The sequence below is a fragment of the Heptranchias perlo genome, chromosome 3 (genome assembly GCF_035084215.1).
Source record: "Heptranchias perlo isolate sHepPer1 chromosome 3, sHepPer1.hap1, whole genome shotgun sequence".
NCBI lineage: Eukaryota > Metazoa > Chordata > Chondrichthyes > Hexanchiformes > Hexanchidae > Heptranchias > Heptranchias perlo.
This window is the reverse complement of record NC_090327.1, coordinates 45,309,657-45,331,488: the sequence shown is the minus strand read 5'-3', so window position 1 is coordinate 45,331,488 and position 21,832 is coordinate 45,309,657. Positions and strand designations below refer to the sequence as shown.

The 21,832-nt window shown below is 42.3% G+C and overlaps 1 protein-coding gene across 1 annotated transcript in view; it reads left to right on the top strand.

Annotated features, from left to right (window-relative positions):
* Positions 1-21,628, top strand: part of necab1 (N-terminal EF-hand calcium binding protein 1) — a 204,728-nt gene extending 183,100 nt beyond the window's left edge. The window contains exons 10-13 of the mRNA XM_067975307.1: positions 3,985-4,097; positions 5,626-5,703; positions 17,538-17,629; positions 21,518-21,628. Of these exons, the coding sequence (XP_067831408.1) occupies positions 3,985-4,097; positions 5,626-5,703; positions 17,538-17,629; positions 21,518-21,546 (312 nt within the window). The 3' untranslated portion in view covers positions 21,547-21,628. The remainder of the gene's footprint in view (positions 1-3,984; positions 4,098-5,625; positions 5,704-17,537; positions 17,630-21,517) is intronic.
* The last annotated feature ends 204 nt before the right edge of the window (positions 21,629-21,832 follow it).

Genomic DNA, 21,832 nt, shown 5'->3' with positions numbered 1-21,832 from the left:
GGTTGGCAGGTTGTAACTAGTGGGGTGCCGCAAGGATTGTAAATAGCCTCAGCTACAGGGCTATGGGGCTTTGGTGAGACCACACCTGGAGTACTGTGTACAGTTTTGGTCTCCTTACCTAAGGAAGGATATACTTGCCTTAGAGGCGGTGCAACGAAGGTTCACTAGATTGATTCCTGGGATGAGAGGGTTGTCCTATGAGGAAAGATTGAGTAAGCTAGGCCTATACTCTCTGGAGTTTAGAAGAATGAGAGGTGATCTCATTGAAACATATCAGATTCTAAGAGGGCTTGACAGGGTAGATGCTGAGAGGATGTTTTCCCTGGCTAGAGAGTATAGAACATAGTCTCAGGATAAGGGGTCGGACATTTAGGACTGAGATGAGGAGGAATTTCTTCACTCAGATGGTTGTGAATCTTTGGAATTCTCTACCCCAAAGGGCTGTGGATGCTCAGCCGTTGAATATACTCAAGACTGAGATCGATAGATTTTTGGACTCTTGGGGAATCCAGGGATATGGGGATCGGGCGGGGAAGTGGAGTTGAGGTCGAAGATCAACTATGAGCTTATTGAATGGCAGAGCCAGCTCGAGGGGCCATATGGCCTACTTCTGTTCCTATTTCTTAAGTTCTAATGTGAGGTGCTGTTTGCTTCTGTAGCACTGGGACTGTTGGATTTATCTGTTGCCTTGGTGTATAATGTATTGTGCATTAGGAGTGAGGGGATGGGGGTCAGAATTTTAGGCAGGGAACGAAGAAGACGATGGCAGTGGACATAGTCACAGCAGAGCACTTTGGCTTTTTGAAGCTGAGTTTCAGAAGAGGAGTTAGGCTGTGTGGCTTTAGGGAAAGGTAAGGGCCATCCTAGGAAATAAATTATTTTTTTCTTTACTGGGCCTTAGGAACATAGGAACATGAATAGGCCATTCAGCCCCTCGTGCCTGTTCTGCCATTTGATAAGATCATGGCTGATCTGTGATCTAACTCCATATACCTGTCTTTGGCCCATATCCCTTAATACCTTTGGTTGCCAAAAAGCTATCTATCTCAGATTTAAATTTAGCAATTGAGCCAGTATCAATTGCCGTTTCCCTCAGTTCTCAGTGGAAATGGGTGCTTAGCGAGTGGAGCACTGCTTAGGTGCTCTGGTTGCATTACGAGGAGCCACCAATTCAAATAGTTTTCATGGCTCTAACAAGCCTCGCATACAGTTTGTGTACAGGCTCCGAATACTCTACGTACTGGCTGGCTGTTTTAGGCTTTGTTGAACCCATCAAGCATGTCGTAGACCTCAGGCTACCTGCCATTGTGTGCTGCCTATTTTCATCCCTCTTATTTGCAGGTTGTGGAGGAGGTGAAGGAGGATTTGGAGGTTCAGAGGAGGCATGACAGTCTGGTGCGTTTGCATCTTAGGTGTTCAATTAGGATCCGTCTTTATGCCACCACCCATGTGTACAAGGCCAGGCTGTCGTACTTGCACACGTCTGAAGACTATAATTCCCAATGAAAGCTGTCACAGAACTATGCACATTCCTGCAGTCAGATTTTGGAACCATTTCCTGGACAGAGACAGCAGTGTCAGTGGCTGTGAAAATAACAGCTGTGTTGAACTTTTATCTAGCATGCTCACTCTCCAAGTAACTGTGGGAGACCTCTGTCACATCTCCTGGCTTTCAGTACATACCTGCATCACGCAAGCCACTGATGTGTTGTTTGACAGGGTCGGTGATTTTATCAGTTTCTCTTTGGAAAACAGTCAGCATTATGAAAAAGTCCACCATGTGGCAGAATTCCCCAGAGCGCAGGACATTATTGACTGCTGTCATGTGGCCATATACACCCCTATCCGCAATGCCATTCCATTCGAGAACAGAAAGGGCTGCCACACCATAAATGAGCAGCTAGTCTATGACCAAAGGAACCAAATTCTGCTTATGAATGCTTATTATCCTGGCAGCTGCATGATTCCTTCAGCCTAGGACAGTCCACAGTGAATTACTTGACTAGAAATGAAGACTGTACAATTGGTGCTGGGGAACCAATGATAGGCACTGCAACTGTGGGTCATGACATTATTTGAGAAACCCAAAGACAAGGGCAGAGGAAAGGTATGGTGCAGTGCACATTACCACCCCGTTTACAGGCAGGATTAAAATTGCCCCTTGAGTTTGTGTGAGGATAGTGGGAGCATGTGAAAGAGTGAGAGATAATAGTTTTCCATAAACACACTTGAGAACGCACCAGACTGTAGATTTGAAATGTAGATTTCTGAATTTCTTCAGGGTGCATTTCTTGGATTCTTTAGAATAGCAACCCATTCTCTCAGTCAGGTGCGACAGCTTTACAATTCAACACCCCTGTCCTCGATGACCTTCATTGACTCCCAGTCCCCAAAGCCTCAATTTAAAATTCACATTATCGTGTTTAAATCCCTCCATGGACTTGGCTTCCCTTATCTCTCCTCAGCCTTACAACCTCTCCCCAAATTTTCTATTCCTTTGACTCCAGGTTCTTGTGCATCCTCCCCTCCCATCACCCCACCATTGGAGGGTACACCTTCAGCCATCTGTGCCCCACCACAATCTGGAATTCCCTCCATAAACTTCACTGTTTTGCCACCTCCCTCTCCTCCTTTAAGATCCTCCTTGAAACCCAAACCCACCTCCTTGACCAAGCTTTTGGTCACTCCTCCTGATCTTTTCTATTTTGACTTGGTGTCCTTTTTTACTTATGCCTTATGATGGGCCTTGGGATATTTTTCTACATTAAAGGCACTATATAAATATTGTTGTTGTCAGCTTGCAGCGGTGCTCAAAATTCTTGAGCCAGCCCTGTATCAAAAGTACTTGTTTAAGAAACAAGGTACTACTGATATACTAAAATAAGCACACAACTATGCCATAACCAATGGTGAGATATGTTAAATTTAGAAAAAATAAATCAAAAGATAGGGTACACAACAAATATGTAAAGATTATGCAATAACTAGCAATGAGGTCTGATAAAGGCTGTTCATTAATTATCACATGTGGAAGCATATATCTTTTTGTTATGTTATAAAGATGGGGAGATGGCATTAAAATGCAGCTGGGGAGAAATTCAACTTCCGCCCAAAACGGGCATGTTGCAGAATCAGTGATGCGGCTGCTCCACCCGCCCATTCATGCGGGCATGAGACCCGAACCCAATACTACCAGCAAGTTGCAAGCACCATATGGGCGTCTCACTGTAGCTCGGAGGGGGACCAAACATAGGAGCTTACCTTTTTTCAGCCCCTTCCTCTGGTACAACTACGCAGAGGGTGCACAGCTCACGGTTCACCCATTTGTACCTGAATCGGGGTTCTACAAATGGCATAGGTTCCCAATTTGCAGCTTTACACAGTCTTATACCTGTTTCAGATGGGCAGGCTGCTCGTCCATTTACAGGCCCAACTAAAAATTGAATCAGGTGAGCCTTGAATGTCAATGGGGCGGCAGAGGTGCTTTCCTCGATTTTCAAATGCTAGCTGTGAATGGTTCACTCCAACTGGTAGGAATGCTTAATATCTTTTATACCTATGATAGTTAGATATTTGCTCCTTGGCAATAACAATCATTACCAAATGGCCTATATCATCAGCAGGAAGTGGATTCAAGCAAAGTGAACTAGTCTCTATCAGTTTATTTCCTTTTTGAGATGGAAGTCCTCATCTCTAAACAATATTCCATCTCATGTCCCAGAACTAAAAATTCTGACTTAACCAAAGCAGCTATAGGATCTCACACCAACAACTTTGTGTTGAGAGTTAAGCGTTAATATATAGCTGTTACAACTAGTGTGCTTCTGAAGAAAGCATAGGTAAGTAGTCATACTACAGCAAAGGCTATGGAATAATGTCAGTTTCAATAACCGAACACTGATTAGATTTGCAATTGACAACAATGCTTTTAAGATTTTTATTATTAAGCAATATTTCTTACTGTGTAAATGTTTTTTTTCACAGCACATTCTCATTGTTCAGCGGCAGATGTCTATACTAGAAGAGGAACTAGAGGAATTTCGTCTAGCTTTGAGGCAGTATGTAGAATCTGCAACTGCACAAACAGGATGCTTGCAGTAAGTATGAAGGTCTTTGTAAATTAATTTTTGCAGTATAGGGTTTTTATTGAACTGTAACCTTCCCCCCTCTTTTAAAAGTACTCCTTTTACAGTGCAGCCATTTCTAACAGCAGTAGTCAGGGTAAAGAGGTAATTAGAAACTTGGCTGCTATATTTATAAGTGGTGAAACAGTTTTGCTGGCACTTACCTTAGGGTGGACATCCACCTGGTTTTGAGTTGGTTTCAGGGATGCCTCCTACCCTCAGTAATTTTAATAAAGAGAAACCGGACAGCAGTGGCCTAGTTTTCAATTGCTACATTTTAGTAAAATGCTGCGTGCATGTCTGAGTGGACACATTTCATGTACAGATGCATTTTTTTAAATGCACACCCCGTCCAGTTTTGGATTATGCAAAAGGTGGCAGCACCTCTTACCTAAACAGGGCTTCACCAACTGAAGAAGAATTTGAAGCACAAATAAAGTTGTTTAAAATCTCTTTTAGAGATGCATTGATAAGATTGGCACTTGTTTCGTTTTGGACCAGAGAGTCTGGTTTTTGAATGGAATGTCTCAAAAGTTTTTAAATGTAAACCGCTTTAATACCCAAATATGAAAGAGCAGGAGAGTTTGAGGTACTCCTGGTGACAGTGGTGATTTTTTTTTGTCACCTTCACCTTCACTTTTAAGGACCAATTTTACAAAATTGCATTCTTGTTGAGGAGCCTTGCCCAATGGAAGCACATTTTGGGAAGTCGTGTTCACACGTCCCATGATTCCCCATCTATTAATATGAGTGGTTGGAACATTTTGGGGAACATGCTTGTCATTTCCCAGCATTTGCTCTGCATTGGGAGTACACATTCATAAAATCGATCCCCTCATGTCATCAATATTTATAATGATGCTGAGTCCAAAGGCATAGCTCACATTTTGCCTCCAAGCCTGGAAGTCTGCCCTGGAAGATATTTCAGTGAAGTTGAAGCCAACAAAATTGCTATATTTCTTTTATCACAAACAGAAATTAATTAATGGGCTAATTTGTCTCCAATCACCTTAAAAGATTGATCACCTATATTTGATTTGAAATCTGTGTTTTCCATTAGCTGATACTGTAATTTTTCCAGTAAAAAAACCTGAATCTCTTTTCTTGTATATCTGTATTGCATGTTTTGTTGTCTGAAAAATAAATAAAATGACTCCATTTTAATGCAATTGTTATCTTGTAAAAACATAAGACAAGTTTGTCTTGTCTCCTGGGTGGCAAAGTAATCTCATGAGTCAGCTATTTGCCCTTGCAATAGTATTTCGTAATAAGATACATACTGTTATTTTGTTATATAGAAGTTTGTTTAAAACATGCAACAAATTCCTTCCTGTGGCAAAACTATACTTGAATAACCTTCATATTTCGATGTAGTATGTAGCTGTGCTCTAAATTAATGTTAACATGAATAATGCATAAATAATAGATTTATATTGGTTTGGTTAGTTACTATCCACATACCATGTTTTTATTTATTGTAAATCATTGTTTCATTTCATAGTGTTTCTGTGCAGAAACTTTCAAATGAATCCCGTTTTATACTTTACGAATTCTGGGAAAACACCAATCTCTGGAAAAAGTAAGTAGTTTGACAGTTCAGTTAGAAATAAGAACATAAGAAATAGGAGCAGGAGTAGGCCATATGGCCCCTTGAGCCTGCTCTGACATTCAATAAGGTCATGGCTGATCTTCTACCTCAACTCCACTTTCCCACCCGATCCCCATATCCCTTGGTGTCCAAACATCTATCGAGCTCAGTCTTGACTATACTCAACGACTGAGCATCCACAGCCATTTGGGGTAAAGAATTCCAAAGATTCATAACCTTTTGAGTGAAGAAATTTTTCCTCATCTCGGTCCTAAATAGCTGACTCTTTACCTTGAGACTATGACCCCTGGTTCTAGACTCTCCAGCCAGGGGAAACAGCCGCTCAGCATCTCATGTCAAGCCCTCTAAGAATTTTATACGTTTCAATGAGATCCCCTCTTATTCTTCTAAACTCCAGAGAATATAGGCCCATTCTACTCAATCTCTCCTCATAGGCAACCCTCTCATCCCAGGAATCAATCTAGTGAATGTTTATTGCACCCCCTCTAAGGCAAGTATATCCTTCATTAGGTAAGGAGACCAAAACTGTACACAGTACTCCAGGTTTGGTCTCATCGAAGCTCTATATAATTGCAGCAAGACCTCCTTACTCTTATACTCCAGCCCCCTTGCAATAAAGGTTAACATTCCATTTGCCTTCCTAATTGCTTGCTGGATCTGCATGTTAATGTTCTGTGATTTGTGTACAAGGACACCCAAATCCCTCTGACTACCAACATTTCTTAGTCTCTCACCTTTTAAAAAATATTCTGCTTTTCTATTCTTCCCACCAAAGTGGATAATTTCACATTTCCCCATATTATACTCTATCTGCCACCTTCTCGCCCACTCACTTAACCTGTCTATATCCTTTTGCAGCCTCTTTGCGGCCTCCTCACAGCTTAGTTTCCCACCTAGCTTTGTATCATCAGCAAACTTGGATACATTACACTTGGTCCCCTCATCTAAGTCATTGATATGTATTGTAAACCGCTGAGGCTCAAGCACCGATCCGTGTGGCACTCCACTAGTTACAACCTGCCAACCCAAAAATGACCCATTTATTCCTACTCTCTGTTTTCTGTCTGTTAACCAATTATCAATCCATGCTAATATATTACTCCCAATCCCACGAGCCCTAATCTTGTGTAACAATCTCTTGTGTGGCACAACAGTATTCACCAGGGAGACTAATATGGTGGGCATGACATTAGAAGAAGCAATCAAAAAAGACATTTAAGATAGAAAGGGGGAGATAATTTGTAAACTAATCAAACCTAAAGAGGATAAAATCCCTGGTCCAGATGGATTGCACCCGTGCATATTAAAAGAAGTTAGGGAAGAGACAGCAGAGGCACTTTTACATACATACACAAATTCATTAGAAATGGGAATAGTGCCAGGACTGGTGGACAGCTAATGTGATTCCTGTTTTAAAAAGGGAGATAGAACAAGTCCAGGGAACCATAGACCAGTTAGTTTAATATCGAGGATAGGAAAGATAATGGAATCCTTACACAAAGATGTAATAGAAAAACATATAGAAACTGAAAATATAATAAAGAATAGTCAGCACGGATTTCAAAAGGGCAGGTAATGCTTGACCAACCTTACTGAATTCTTTGAAGAAGTAATAGAAAGGGTAGACAAGGGTAATGCAGTTGATGTAATATATTTGGATATTCAAAAGGCCTTTGATAAGGTACCGCTTAGTAAACTCATGACTAAGGTCAGAGCACGTGGAGTCAGGGGACAAGTGACAGAATGGATAGCAAGCTGTCGACAAAGCAGAAAACAGAGTAGAATTTCTTTTGAACACCTCTATCAAATCTCCCCTTAACCTTCTCTGTTATAAGCAGAACAACCACAGCTTCTCCAATCTCTCCACATAACTGAAGTTCCTCAACTGTGGCACCATTCTAGTAAATCTCTTCTACACCCTCTCTAAGGCCTTGAGATCCTTCCTAAAGTCTGGTGCCCAGAATTGAACACAATAATCCAGCTGAAGCCTAACCAGTGTTTTATAAAGGTTTAGCATAACTTCTTTGCTTTTGAACTCTATGCCTCTATTAATAAAGCCCAGGATTCCATATGCTTTTTTTTAAAACAGCCTTCTCAACTTGTCCTGCCACCTTCAATGATTTGTGTATGTGCACCCCCAGATCTCTCTATTCCTGCACCCCCTTTAAAATTGTGCCATTTAGTTTATATTGCCTCTCCTCATTCTTCCTACCAAAATGCATCACTTCACACTTCTCTGCGTTAAATTTCATCTGCCATGTGTCTGCCCATTTCACCAGTCTGTCTATGTCCTCCTGTAGTCTGTTATTATCCTTCACATTGTTTACTATATTTCTGAGTTTCGTATCATCTGCAAACTTTAAAATTATACCCTCTATACCCAAGTCCAGATCATTAATATATATTAAAAAGAGCAGTGATCCTAAAACTGACCCCTGGGGAACACCACTGTATACTTCCCACCAGTCTGAAAAACAACCGTTCACCACTACTCTCTGCTTTCTGTCCCCTAGTCAATTTTGTATCCACGCTGCCACTGCCCCTTTATTCCCATGGGCTTTAATTTTGCTAACAAGTCTATTATGTGGTACTTTATCAAATGCCTTTTAAAAGTCCATATACACATCAACCGCACTACCATCATCAAACCGCTCAGTTACTACATCAAAGGACTCAATTAAGTTAGTCAAACACGATTTTCCTTTAACAAATCAGTGCTGACTTTCATTTATTAGCTCATACTTTTTCAAAGGCCAATTAATTTTGACCTCAATTATTGTCTCTAAAAGTTTCTCCATCACCGACATTAGGCTGACTGGCCTGTAATTGCTGGGTTTATCCCTCTCCCCTTTTTTGAACAGGAGTGTGACATTTGCCATCCTCCAGTCCTCTGGCACATCCCCATATTGGAAGATTGTGGCCAGAGCCTCCGCAATTTCCACCCTTACTTCCCTCAGTAACCTAGGATACATCCCAGTTGGACCAGGTGATTTTTCTACTTTGAGTACTGCCAATCTTTTAAGTACCTCCTCTTTATCTATTTTTATCCTATCCATTATCGCTACTACCTCTACTCTAGTGAAGACGAATGCAAAGTATTAATTTCGTACCTCAGCCACGCCCTCTGCCTCCACAAGAAAATCTCCTTTTTTTTCCCCTAAGCGGTCCCACCTTTGTTTTGATTACTCTTTTACTGTTTTTATGTTTATAAGACTTTTGGTTCCCTTTTATGTTAGCTGCTAATCTATTCTCACATTCTGTCTTTGCCCCTCTTATTCCCTTTTTTAGATCTCTGTACTTTCTATATTCAACCTGGTTCTCCACTATATTATGAACCTCACATTCGTCATAAGCCTCCTTTTTCTGTTTCATTTTAATCTCTATATCTTTAGTCATTCAGGGAGCTCTAGCTTTGGGTGACCTTCCTTTCCCCCTGGTAGGAATGTGTCTACTCTGGAGCTGAACCAACTCCTCCTTGAAGGCCTTCCTTTGTTCAATTACTGTTTTGCCTACCAATTTTTGATTCCAATCCACTTGGGCAAGATCTCTTTTTCACTCGCTGAAATTAGCCCACCTCCAGTTAAGTATTTTCACATTTGATTAATTATTCCTTCTCCTGTTCCATAACTATTCTAAACCTAATGATATTATGATCACTGTTCCCCAAATACTCCTCCACTGAAACATGCTCCACCTGCCCCACTTCATTCCCCAGAGCTAGATCCAGCACTGTTTCCTTCCTCATTGGGCTGGAAACGCACTGTTCCAGAAAGTTATTCGGTACACATTTCAGGAACTCCTCCCCCCTTTGCCCTTTACACTGTTACTGTCCCAGTCTATATTGGGATAATGAAGTCACCCATCATCACTACTCTATAGTTCTTGCATCCTTCTGTAATTGGCCTGCAAATTTGCTCCACTATCTCCTTCCCACTATTTGGTGGCCCATAGTATATACCCAGGGGACAAATTCGATAGGGACCGTCTTTGGGCGCAGGTAGCGTAATGTGCTACTACCACGTGGCCAATGGTCCCGGCACAGGCAGGACGCACCTGCAATCAGCCTTCCATTCCAGGTCTTGCACGTGGAATCAATACAATTCGCAATTCCACCAGCAGAGGGAGCGCAATCTCTTAAAGGGAAGATGTTTGTTAGAAATCTCACAAAGGTAGCTGGTACCTGTTATTAGCTGAAAATAACAGTCTACTGTCTGCACGGAGTCTGACTGGAGATCAGACATCGCACACGTAAATCACAGATGCAAGTCCCATCCCTATGTTTACACACTGATGAGTTATGTTAAAACATTGAAGAAAGATTGAGCACTACTAAATCCCACATCCTCCAATCTGCACGCCAGACCTCACCAATCTGCCGATCTGAGTTGGTACCAGGCCTGCGAGAGTGCATGCACCAAGATTCCCTACTGATGCACTAGAGAACTTGGGTGCAAGAGGTGGAGTAAAAGGACTAGGTAAGTAGAGCAGTAGTCCCCTGGGGCCATCTCCCTCGCAAACAGATATACCGCTTTGGATACTGTTGGGGGAGATGACTTATCAGGGGAAAACAGCAAGAGCCAAGTTCGTGGCACCACGGGTGGCTCTGCTGCACAGGAGGGGAGGAATAAGAGTGGCAGGGATTCAATTGTAAGGGGAACAGATAGGCGTTTCTGCGGCTGCCAATGTGACTCCAGGATGGTATGTTGCCTCCCTGGTGCTAGGGTCAAGGATGTCACGGAACGGCTGCAGGGCATTCTGGAGGGGGAGGGTGAACAGCCAGTAGTCATGGTCCATATCGGTACCAACGACATAGGTAAAAAAAGGGATGAGGTCCTGCAAGGTGAATTTAAGGAGTTAGGAGATAAATTAAAAAGCAGAACCTCAAAGGATCTCAGGATTACTACCAGTGTCACGTGCTAGTGAGTATAGGAACAGGAGACTAGACATGAATGCGTGGCTGCAAGGATGGTGTATGAGGGAGGGATTTAGATTCCTGGGACATTGGGACCGGTTCTGTGGAAGTTGGAACCTGTACAAGCAGGATGGGTTACACCCGAGCAGGACCTGGACCGATGTCCTCGTGGGGGTGTTTGCTAGTGCTGTTGGGGAAGGTTTAAACAAGAATGGCAGAAGGATGGGAACCTGAGCAGGGAGACAGAGGAGGGGGAAACAAGGATAGAAACAAAAGACAGAAAGGGAAGAAGCAATAGTGGAAGTCAGAGAAAACAAGGGCGAAAAACAAATAGGGCCACAGTGCAAAATAAAACTAAGATAACTAGCAATCTTAAAAAGACAAGTCGAAAGGCATTGTATCTTAATGCGCAGAGCATTCGCAATAAGCTAGATGAATTAACAGCGCAGATAGATATTAACAGTTATGATATAGTTGCGATTATGGAGACATGGCTGCAGGGTGACCAAGGATGGGAACTGAACATCCAGGGGTATTCAATATTTAGGAAGGACAGGCAAAAAGGGAAAGGAGGTGGGGTAGCATTGTTAGTAAAGGAGGAAGTCAATGCAATAGTGAGGAAGGATATTGGCTCGGAAAATCACGATGTGGAATCTGTATGGGTGGAGCTAAGAAACACCAAGAGGCAGAAAACGTTGGTGGGGGTTGCCTATAGTCCCCTAAACAGTAGTGGAGATGTAGGGGAGGGCATTAAACAGGAAATTAGAGATGCATGCAAGAAGGGTACAACTATAATGATGGGTGACTTTAATCTACATATAGATTGGTCAAACCAAATTAGCAATAATACTTTGGGGGAGGAAATCCTGGAGTGTGTACATGATGGTTTTCTAGACCAATACATTGAGGAACCAACTAGAGAACAGGTGATCCTAGACTGGGTATTGTGCAATGAGAAAGGATTAATGAACAATCTTGTTGTGCGGGGTCCCTTAGGGAAGAGCGACCATAACATGATCGAATTCCTCAAGATGGAGAGTGAAGTAGTCGAATCCGAAACTAGGGTCCTGAATCTAAATAAAGGAAATTACGAAAGTATGAGGTGTAAGTTGGCTATGATAGATTGGGGAACTTTACTAAAAGGGATTACGGTGGATAGACAATGGCTAATATTTAAAGAACGTGTGCAGGAATTACAACAATTATTCATTCCTGTCTGGCGCAAAAATAAAACAGGAACAGTGGCTCAACCATGGCTTACAAAAGAAATTAGGGACAGTATTAGATCAAAGAGGAGACATATAAAATTGCCAGAAAAAGCAGCAAGCCTGAGGATTGGGAGCAGTTTAGAATTCAGCAAAGGAGGACAAAGAGATTGATTCAGAGGGGAAAAATAGAGTATGAGAGTAAACTAGCAGGGAACATAAAAACTGACTGTAAAAGCTTTTATAAATATGTCAAGAGAAAAAGATTAGTGAAGACAAATGTAGGTCCCTTACAGTCAGAAATGGGGGAAATTATAATGGGGAACAAAGAAATGGCAGAACAATTAAACACATACTTTGGTTCTGTCTCCACAAAGGAGGACACAAATGACCTCCCAGAAATGTCAGGGAACCAAGGGTCTAGTGAAAGGGAGGAACTGAAGGAAATCAGGATTAGTAAAAAAAATATGCTAGGGAAATTAATGGGGCTAAAGGCTGACAAATCACCAGGGCCTGATAATCTACATCCCAGAGTACGAAAGGAAATGGCCCTAGAAATAGTGGATGCATTGGTGATCATCTTCCAAAATTCTATAGACTCTGGAACAGTTCCTACAGATTGGAGGGTGGCAAATGTAACCCCCCTATTTAAAAAAGGAGGGAGAGAAAAAACAGGGAATTACAGACCAGTTAGCCTAACATCAGTACTGGGGAAAATGCTAGTCTATTATAAAAGATGTGATAGCAGAACACTTGGAAGACATTAATGGGATTGGACAAAGTCAGCATGGGTTTATGAAAGGGAACTCATGCTTAACAAATCTACTGGAGTTTTTTGAGGATGTAACTTGTAGAATAGATAGGGGAGAACCAGTGGATGTGGTATACTTGGATTTTCAGAAGGCTTTTGATAAGGTCCCACACAAGAGGTTAGTGTGCAAAATTAAAGCACATGGGATTGGGGGGAATATACTGGCATGGTTTGAGAATTGGTTGACAGACAGGAAACAGAGAGTAGGAATAAACGGGTCTTTTTCCGGGTGGCAGGCAGTGACTAGTGGGGTACCGCAGGGATCAGTGCTTGGGCCCCAGCTATTCACAATATATATCAATGATTTGGATGAGGGAACGGAATGTAACATTTCCAAGTTTGCAGACAATACAAAGCTGGGGTGGAATGTGAGCAGTGAGGAGGATGCAAAGAGGCCCCAATGTGATTTAGACAAGTTGGGTGAGTGAGCAAGAACATGGCAGGTGCAGTATAATGTGGATAAATGTGAGGTTATCCACTTTGATTGTAAAAACAGAAAGGCAGATTATTATCTGACTGGTGATAGATTGGGAAAAGGGGAGGTGCAACGAGACCTGGGTGTCCTTGTACACCAGTCGCTGAAAGCGAGCATTCAGGTGCAGCAAGCAGTTAGGAAGGCGAATGGTATGTTGGCCTTCATTGCAAGAGGATTTGAGTACAGGAGCAGGGATGTCTTACTGCAGTTATACAGGGCCTTGGTGAGACCACATCTGGAGTATTGTGTGCAGTTTTGGTCTCCTTATCTGAGGAAGGATGTCCTTGCCATGGAGGGAGTGCAACAAAGGTTTACCAGACTGATTCCTGGGATGGCAGGACTGACATATGAGTAGAGATTGGGTCGACTGGACCTATATTCACTAGAGTTTAGAAGAATGAGACGTGATCTCATCAAAACATATAAAATTCTAACAGGACTAGACGGACTAGATGCAGGGAGGATGTTCCTGATGGCTGGGGAGTCCAGAACCAGGGGTCACAGTCTCAGGATGCGAGGTATGCCATTTAGAACCGAGATGAGGAGAAATTTCTTCACTCAGAGGGTGATAAATCTATGGAATTCTCTACCACAGAAGGCAGTGGAGGCCAAGTCTTTAGATGCATTCAAGAAGGGGATAGATATATTTTTTAATGCTAAAGGGATCAAGGGATATGGGGAAAAAGCGGGAACAGGGTACTGAGTTAGACGATCAGCCATGATCATTTTGAATGGCGGAGCGGGCCTACTCTTGCTCCTATTTTCTATGTTTCCATGGACAGAAGGAGGGAGATCCTATATCTGCGGGGGGGCGGTGGTGGGGGGAGGCAAGAGGCCTTCCAGACATATGCTCAAAAGGCAGTGGGAGACAGCAGGGAATGAAATCAATGCCAGGCGCACAGCATTATGAACATGGATGCAGTGCAGGAAGAAGTTCAGTGCTTTGACATGAGTGGTCAAGGTGAGTGATGTTAACTGTCAAGTGACGTCTCCTACCAACTGCACCACGCACTACATCCCCCATCCCCCACATAACAATAAACTCTTTCCATCAGTACTCAACTCTTCCAAACAGATGCTTCCTCTCACCCTTACACATTACCACTGTTTCAAGCTGCCCATCCACAATTCACAGGCCACATACACTGGCAGCTATTCAACCATGACAGGCACATCACCCAAATACACATCCGCTTTCTTGCAGGAGAAGGTGGCGCATATCAAGAGGCAGCAAGTGGCAGTGACATTTAGCCCCTTGAGCCTGTTCCACCATTCAATGAGATCATGGTGGACCTGTGACCTAACTCCATATTCCCCCGCCTTAGCCCCATATCCCTTAATGCCCTTGGTTCACAGAAATCTATCAATCTCAGATTTAACTTTCACAATTGAGCTAGCATCAACTGCCATCTGCAGAAGAGCGTTCCAAACGTCTCCCACCCTTTGCATATAGAAGCATTTCCTAACTTCACTCCTGCATGTCCTGGCTCTACATGTTAGGCTATGTTCCCCCGTCCTAGTATTCAAGTGTAGAAGACTTCCAAAAACAGTTACAAATGTCTTGGCAGCCAGAAGCAATAATCCAGCCACTAACCTGTAAATCCTGCATGACCCCTTTAAATAGCACTTGTGGGGAGTCCTCCAGGCACTCTAAGACACATTCAGATTGTCGGGGTTAAGATTGTACGTTGAGTTGAGCATTAAGTCCCAAAATGGTGTCCATCACTTTAAATGAGCATTGCACACTGAGTGAAGCCATTTTCTCCCTACTTTACATGATTGCAGCATTCGTTATCTGCGCCTTCGCTAACTCCTATACCAAGGTGGCGTCCGGCGCATGTCTTGCTGGAAAACTGCATGCACATCCAAGACGCCATCTTGGATGTCGGAGAGGCCGTGTAGCGCCGAGTACTAGCAACGGGTACTACACAGCCCAATTTAGCGCCCCCAGTAGCGTAATAGCTCCTCTATTGTTCCTTAATTTTAACCAAATAGATTCTGTCTTTGATCCCTTAACTACATCATCCCTTTCCAGTGCTACAGTAATTTCTTTGATCAATATTCCCATCTCCCTCCTTTCTTTCCTTCCCTATGTTTCCTGAATACCTTGTAGCCAGGAATATTAACCCTCCAATCCTCCCCTTCTTTAAGCCAGATCTCTGTTATTGCCACTGTATCATAGTTCCATTTGGTGTCTTAAGCCTGCTGCTCACCAACCATATTTACCACGCTACAAGCATTTGCACACATGCACTCCAAACTCATCTTAGTCTGCCTCGCATTTGCCCCATCTGATTCCTCCTATTTCTGAACTCTTCTTTACGCGTGCTATTTGTCCCTCCCAGTCCTCTGTGCAACTTGTTTCTCCTCTCTGTTTCATCCTGGTGCCCATCCCCCTGCCAAATTAGTGAATGTAGTCAGTGGGGACGGGAGGCTATTTTGTTGCATCAGAGCACTGTAATCACAGATATTTTTTCCCCCGACTGGGAAATTATCTCTCATGTTTAATTCCTCTTAGCCTCAGCTTCCAGCAATTAATCCCTCACTTTTGACTAAAGGTGGTGAGAGTTGTTGGGTGTTAAGATTAAGGGATAAAATGGTATGTTAATTCACTTAGCTTCAGAAGCACTGACAAGAGCACTCATGCCTCTAATTTGAAGGTCAGCCATCTCGTGGTGAAGTTCAAATATTATTCTTTTATGTATAAGTAATTTATCAAAAGCAGAACAGCATTTTTCACATGAATAATCCAGGATAAGATCATTGTTGCTCCTTATCCTGGAGTAATCTTTACTGATATTAAAATTTCCAAAATCATTTGTTGGAAGATTAATAGAAACAAACCAAATTCACAATGGTCATATTTGATACACAGCAAGTATAGTCAATAATATTATTAGCCAAGAAATTATAGGTTTTACGGGGGGATTTTTAACTCTCCCTGCCTGGCAGAAATCCATCGGGGGGTGGGGGGGGGGGCGGGGAGGTGGAGTTAAAATGGAGGAGGAGACTTATCCGCTGGCCTCCCACCCCAATGCCTTCCTGTCCCGATGCAGTCGACTGCAATTTTAAATTGCAGGTGCAAGGACTTGCAACCGAAGCCAACAGGGTACTCCTTGAAATATGCAGATAGTGTCCCGAAGCCAGCGGGATCATTCTTGGACCCGACTGCCATGTTAAGGTTGGCCTGCGTGAGCAAGCAGCTGCAGCTTCCCAAAGAGGCTGAAGTGAGCGAGGAGGGTTAATAGGAGATGAGGCCCCTTCAGTAAGTTTATTTATTTCCTTTGTGGGACAGGAGGAGCAGGAATTTCCCCACTTCGTTGGCCTGCGCGAGGAAGCAGCTACAGCTTCCCAAAGAGGCTGAAGTGAGCGGGTGGGTGGTTAATAGGAGATGAGGCCCCTTCAGTAAGTTTATTTATTTTCTTTGTGGGGTCAGGAGGAGCAGAAGTGCTCCTCTAGGCTTCACAAGTGAAATGTAGGCCTCCCCTACCCAGAATTTCCCCCCTTCCTAAACCGCTGTCCAGGAACCCCCATCCCCGCATTTACGTCGGGCCCTGCTGGCAGCCTCCCCGAGGCCCTATTTTGATCGGGAAGACACCCAGCAGCATGTTAATGAGGCTTGGCCATTAAATATCGGCTGGGCCTCCCATTGTTGCTTTCATACGGGCCAGCCGCTTGATAAGCTGCTTTCCTGTCCGGAAGTTAAAATCCCCACCTACATTTTTAATACTTTAATACTATTCTGTTTCTTTCATAAGGTTCAGTTTCAAGGTTGAAACTTTCAAATAACTTTCTTCTGTTGCAAACAACACAGCACTGACTCGAATGGAAATTCGGAGTTGCTCCAGGACACCTATGGGCCACCTCATAATATACCTGACTAGCAGCTCAGGATGTGAATGCAGACCCAAATTAATATAGGGAAAATGTGGTAATAAAACTAAAATATTTCTTAGTAGGTAGGAGATATTCAGTTCTTTCAAATATACAGGTGCAGCATTTGGTATTTACTTCTTATTTTTAAATGAGGCAGATTCTGAATAGCTTCTGTGGTTCTCCCTTTACCTCCATCAATGTCTTTTTATAAAATGTAAACAATTTTACAACACCAAGTTATAGTCCAACAAATTTATTTTAAATTCCACAAGCTTTCGGAGGCTTCCTCCTTCGTCAGGTGAACGGTGTGGAAGGAGGAAACCTCCGAAAGCTTGTGGAATTTAAAATACATTTTTATAAAATGAAGTAGGATTGATTGGCCACAGTTACATATCTAACACTTTAAGCTGTTCTTATTGTTTGTTCATGCTACTTACATAAAATGTAATTTCTGTGCAGTAATCAGGAAGTGTGGAATGATTGATTATTGATATTTCTCTGATTGGTATGTCAATCATCACACAGCCACCTCCAGACTAATTACAGTAAGACCTTTCAGAGGAGCAATGTGGATTTCTTGGACACTCCAGAGCTAACAACAACAATGCTTGTTCCTGGTAAGATGCAAATTTTAAGATTTCACAAATTTCATTACCAACCCAAATGTTATTACTTCTTTCAAGTGTAAGGAGCCACTTTCCAGTAGCTGTTCTCTTTACTGCTGAAAACAGTTAAGCATTATCTTAGTGTACATACTGTATATGTTTTTGTAATGGGGGATGAAGCAAAAATTTGAATTATTAGAGGAAGATAAGGGCCAAATGCCTGTTTAAAAAGCTACACGCAACGTTCTATTCAACCTCCCGGTGTATCTGGGTCGTAGCCTAATTCACGAGCCTTCTGGTGCACTCCTGCCCAGCTTACCCAGGAAAATTATGTGGGAGGCATGGTGACTTCACTTCTACCTCATTTGCATGGCCTTTGAATCTTTATGCTTGCTCTAGGCACAAGCACTCAGCCTCCTCTCTTTTTTTTAGAACCTTCCACCAACACACTAGCCCCACTTATATTGTGACAAGGAGCTGCAATGATATTCTTCCCCTCTCCTCGCACCCTGAATCCCTACTGAGGCAGATGATCCAGTTGTGCAAAAATGGTGTAGGTACCTTTCCAAAATATGCTAATTACCCAACTCTGAGACTCAGGATGTGGCAAGAGCACATCAAACCTCAAAAGTCCTACAGAAGAATTTCAGGGCTAGGGAATACAATGGATGCTGTATATGTACATTCTCTGGAGGCTTTTAATAAGGTGCCACACAAGAGATTTGTTGCAAACATTAAGGCACCTGGTATTAAAGGAATGTATCCACATAGAGAAAGAAATTTAGCTAGGGAATAGCAAGCAGATAGTAGGGATAAATGGAGGGTTTTTTTTTTGGTTGGTGCCAAGTGGATAGTGGTATGTTTTAAGGATCTAGCTGGGACCTCTTTTGTTTTCTATTTATATGAATGATTTTAACATAAGAACAAGAAGAATTATATTGATGCTTGCAGATGATACCAAATTAGGATGCATGGCAAAGTGTGAGGAAGAATGCAAGTGATTGGAAGAGAACATGAACTGGTTAATGAAGTGGGCAATCAGGTGGACGATGCAGTTCAATGCATAAAAATGTGGAGTTGCAAAAAACACTGGAAGGAAGTGTATCTGTAGTCGTACATTTCTTAACAGAATCGAAGGATAGAAAGATCTATCGATATAGATACATAGATCTTTGGAGTTGGAGTTAGGTAGAGGTAGAAAAGGCCGTAAATAGGTAAACTGGATTCTGGGTTTTATATACAGGTACATTAAATGCAAATGTAAAAAAGTGATGCTGTATTTGTACATGATGTTGGTTAGCCCACTGTTAGTGTATTATAGGAAGGCTATTAGAGCCATAGAAAGGGTACCGTGAAGTGTCACTAGAATAATACCAGGAATCTGAGGTTATAGTTATAATGAAAGGCTTGCAAAAATTTGGGCTTTTTCATTAGAACAGAGAAAGTTAAAGGGTAATCTAATGAAAGTTTTCACAATTATCAAAAGTCTTTAAGAGAACAAATAGTAAAAGATTGTTACCACTGATCGGCAAATTGGTAACAAGAAGGTATTGATTCAAGATTATTACTAAAAGAACAAAGGGAAAGTTCAAAGAATTTTTTTTCATGCGTGCACCCGGAATTTCAGGCAGGGAGGGGGTTCTCCTGATCATGCGATGTAACTTGGAAGGAAGATTGGCAGAAACACCGGAGAAAGTGTAAACAACTATTTAATCATACAATCATTTAAGTTTAATCACTTAGTCACATAATCACGGGCATCCACGTCTGGAGCTGCACTACTGGGACGCCCACCCTGTGAACCTGATAGGATTTCAGAAAGGCAAATTGCCATCCCATTGAGTGGAGGCACAGGCTGGTCTGACTGGCGATACGGTGGAATCCTCCGACCTTTTCTGATGCAGGTGGGCCACATATTTGAGCAGCAATCAATCCAAGGGTGATATTGGAATAGAGGGGAGGCCAGAGGAAGAAGCATTCCCCAACCCATTCCCCTGATCGGAAGTTCGTGGTGCAGCAAATAAGGAGCAGAAACCCAGAAGAAATGGGTTCACCTTGATATCCTTCTCTCCATTAACGAGCGAAACTTCTATGCTTGTACATTGTTTTAGACCTTTAACTTTTTATAAACATTTGTAAGCACAGATCCGAGGTGTTGACTTTAGCAACAAACTTGTTTAGATGACACAGTATAGTGGTCTAATAAAATTTTTACAGTAAATGCATATTAATTTTATATGTCACACCAGTCTCCACTTATAGAATCATAGAAGTTACAACATGGAAACAGGCCCTTTGGCCCAACATGTCCATGTCGCCCAGATTATACCACTAAGCTAGTCCCAATTGCCTGCACTTGGCCCATATCCCTCTATACCCATCTTACCCATGTAACTGTCCAAATGCTTTTTAAAAGACAAAATTGTACCCGCCTCTACTACTGCCTCTGGCAGCTCGTTCCAGACACTCACCACCCTTTGAGTGAAAAAATTGCTCCTCTGGACCCTTTTGTATCTCTCCCCTCTCACCTTAAATCTATGTCCCCTCGTTACAGACTCCCCTACCTTTGGGAAAAGATTTTGACTATCTACCTTATCTATGCCCCTCATTATTTTATAGACTTCTATAAGATCACCCCTTAACCTCCTGCTCTCCAGGGAAAAAAGTCCCAGTCTATCTAACCTCGCCCTATAAGTCAAACCATCAAGTCCCGGTAGCATCCTAGTAAATCTTTTCTGCACTCTTTCTAGTTTAATAATATCCTTTCTATAATAGGGTGACCAGAACTGTACACAGTATTCCAAGTGTGGCCTTACTAATGTCTTGTACAACTTCAACAAGACATCCCAACTCCTGTATTCAATGTTCTGACCAATGAAACCAAGCATGCCGAATGCCTTCTTCACCACCCTATCCACCTGTGACTCCACTTTCAAGGAGCTATGAACCTGTACTCCGAGATCCCTTTGTTCTATAACTCTCCCCAACGCCCTACCATTAACGGAGTAGGTCCTGGCCCGATTTGATCTACCAAAATGCATCACCTCACATTTATCTAAATTAAACTCCATCTGCCATTCATCGGCCCACTGGCCCAATTTATCAAGATCCCGTTGCAATCCTAGATAACCTTCTTCACTGTCCACAATGCCACCAATCTTGGTGTCATCTGCAAACTTACTAACCATGCCTCCTAAATTCTCATCCAAATCATTAATATAAATAACAAATAACAGCGGACCCAGCACCGATCCCTGAGGCACACCGCTGGTCACAGGCCTCCAGTTTGAAAAACAACCCTCTACAACCACCCTCTGTCTTCTGTCGTCAAGCCAATTTTGTATCCAATTGGCTACCTCACCTTGGATCCCGTGAGATTTAACCTTATGTAACAACCTACCATGCGGTACCTTGTCAAAGGCTTTGCTGAAGTCCATGTAGACCACGTCTACTGCACAGCCCTCATCTATCTTTTTGGTTACCCCTTCAAAAAACTCAATCAAATTTGTGAGACATGATTTTCCTCTCACAAAACCATGCTGACTGTTCCTAATCAGTCCCTGCCTCTCCAAATGCCTGTAGATCCTGTCCCTCAGAATACCCTCTAACAACTTACCCACTACAGATGTCAGGCTCACCGGTTTGTAGTTCCCAGGCTTTTCCCTGCCGCCCTTCTTAAACAAAGGCACAACATTTGCTACCCTCCAATCTTCAGGCACCTCACTTGAATATATCTTAAGTCAATTGTGACTATGGTAATGTAAATGCACAAGTTGGGTTATGTGGTACTCATATGTACACGCATTTAACATATTAAAATGAGTTATGGTGCATATGATTTACATATTTGAGAATTACTATGATGTTATTCAGTGAATGTTTTCTCTATTTCTTTCACAGCCTCATGGTGGGTTCTGAATAATAACTGAAAAATTGTCCTCCACTGCTGCAGAAAATTTGTGTAGTGAGAAGTTTTATGTGAAACATCTATAGAAATGACTGAATTTGTATTAGGATATTAAGAACAAACTACATTAAAATGATTATGTAATCCAAACATTTGAGAAATCTTGGAGAAATGGCTTACGTGATAAATAATGATTACATGACTGGAAGTAATGTGTTCTAGCCAATAAATTATTGACTAATAGGCAACTGTATCATTCAGTATTTAAACAGCACAGATGCATTAGTGTTATATATTCTGTAACACGG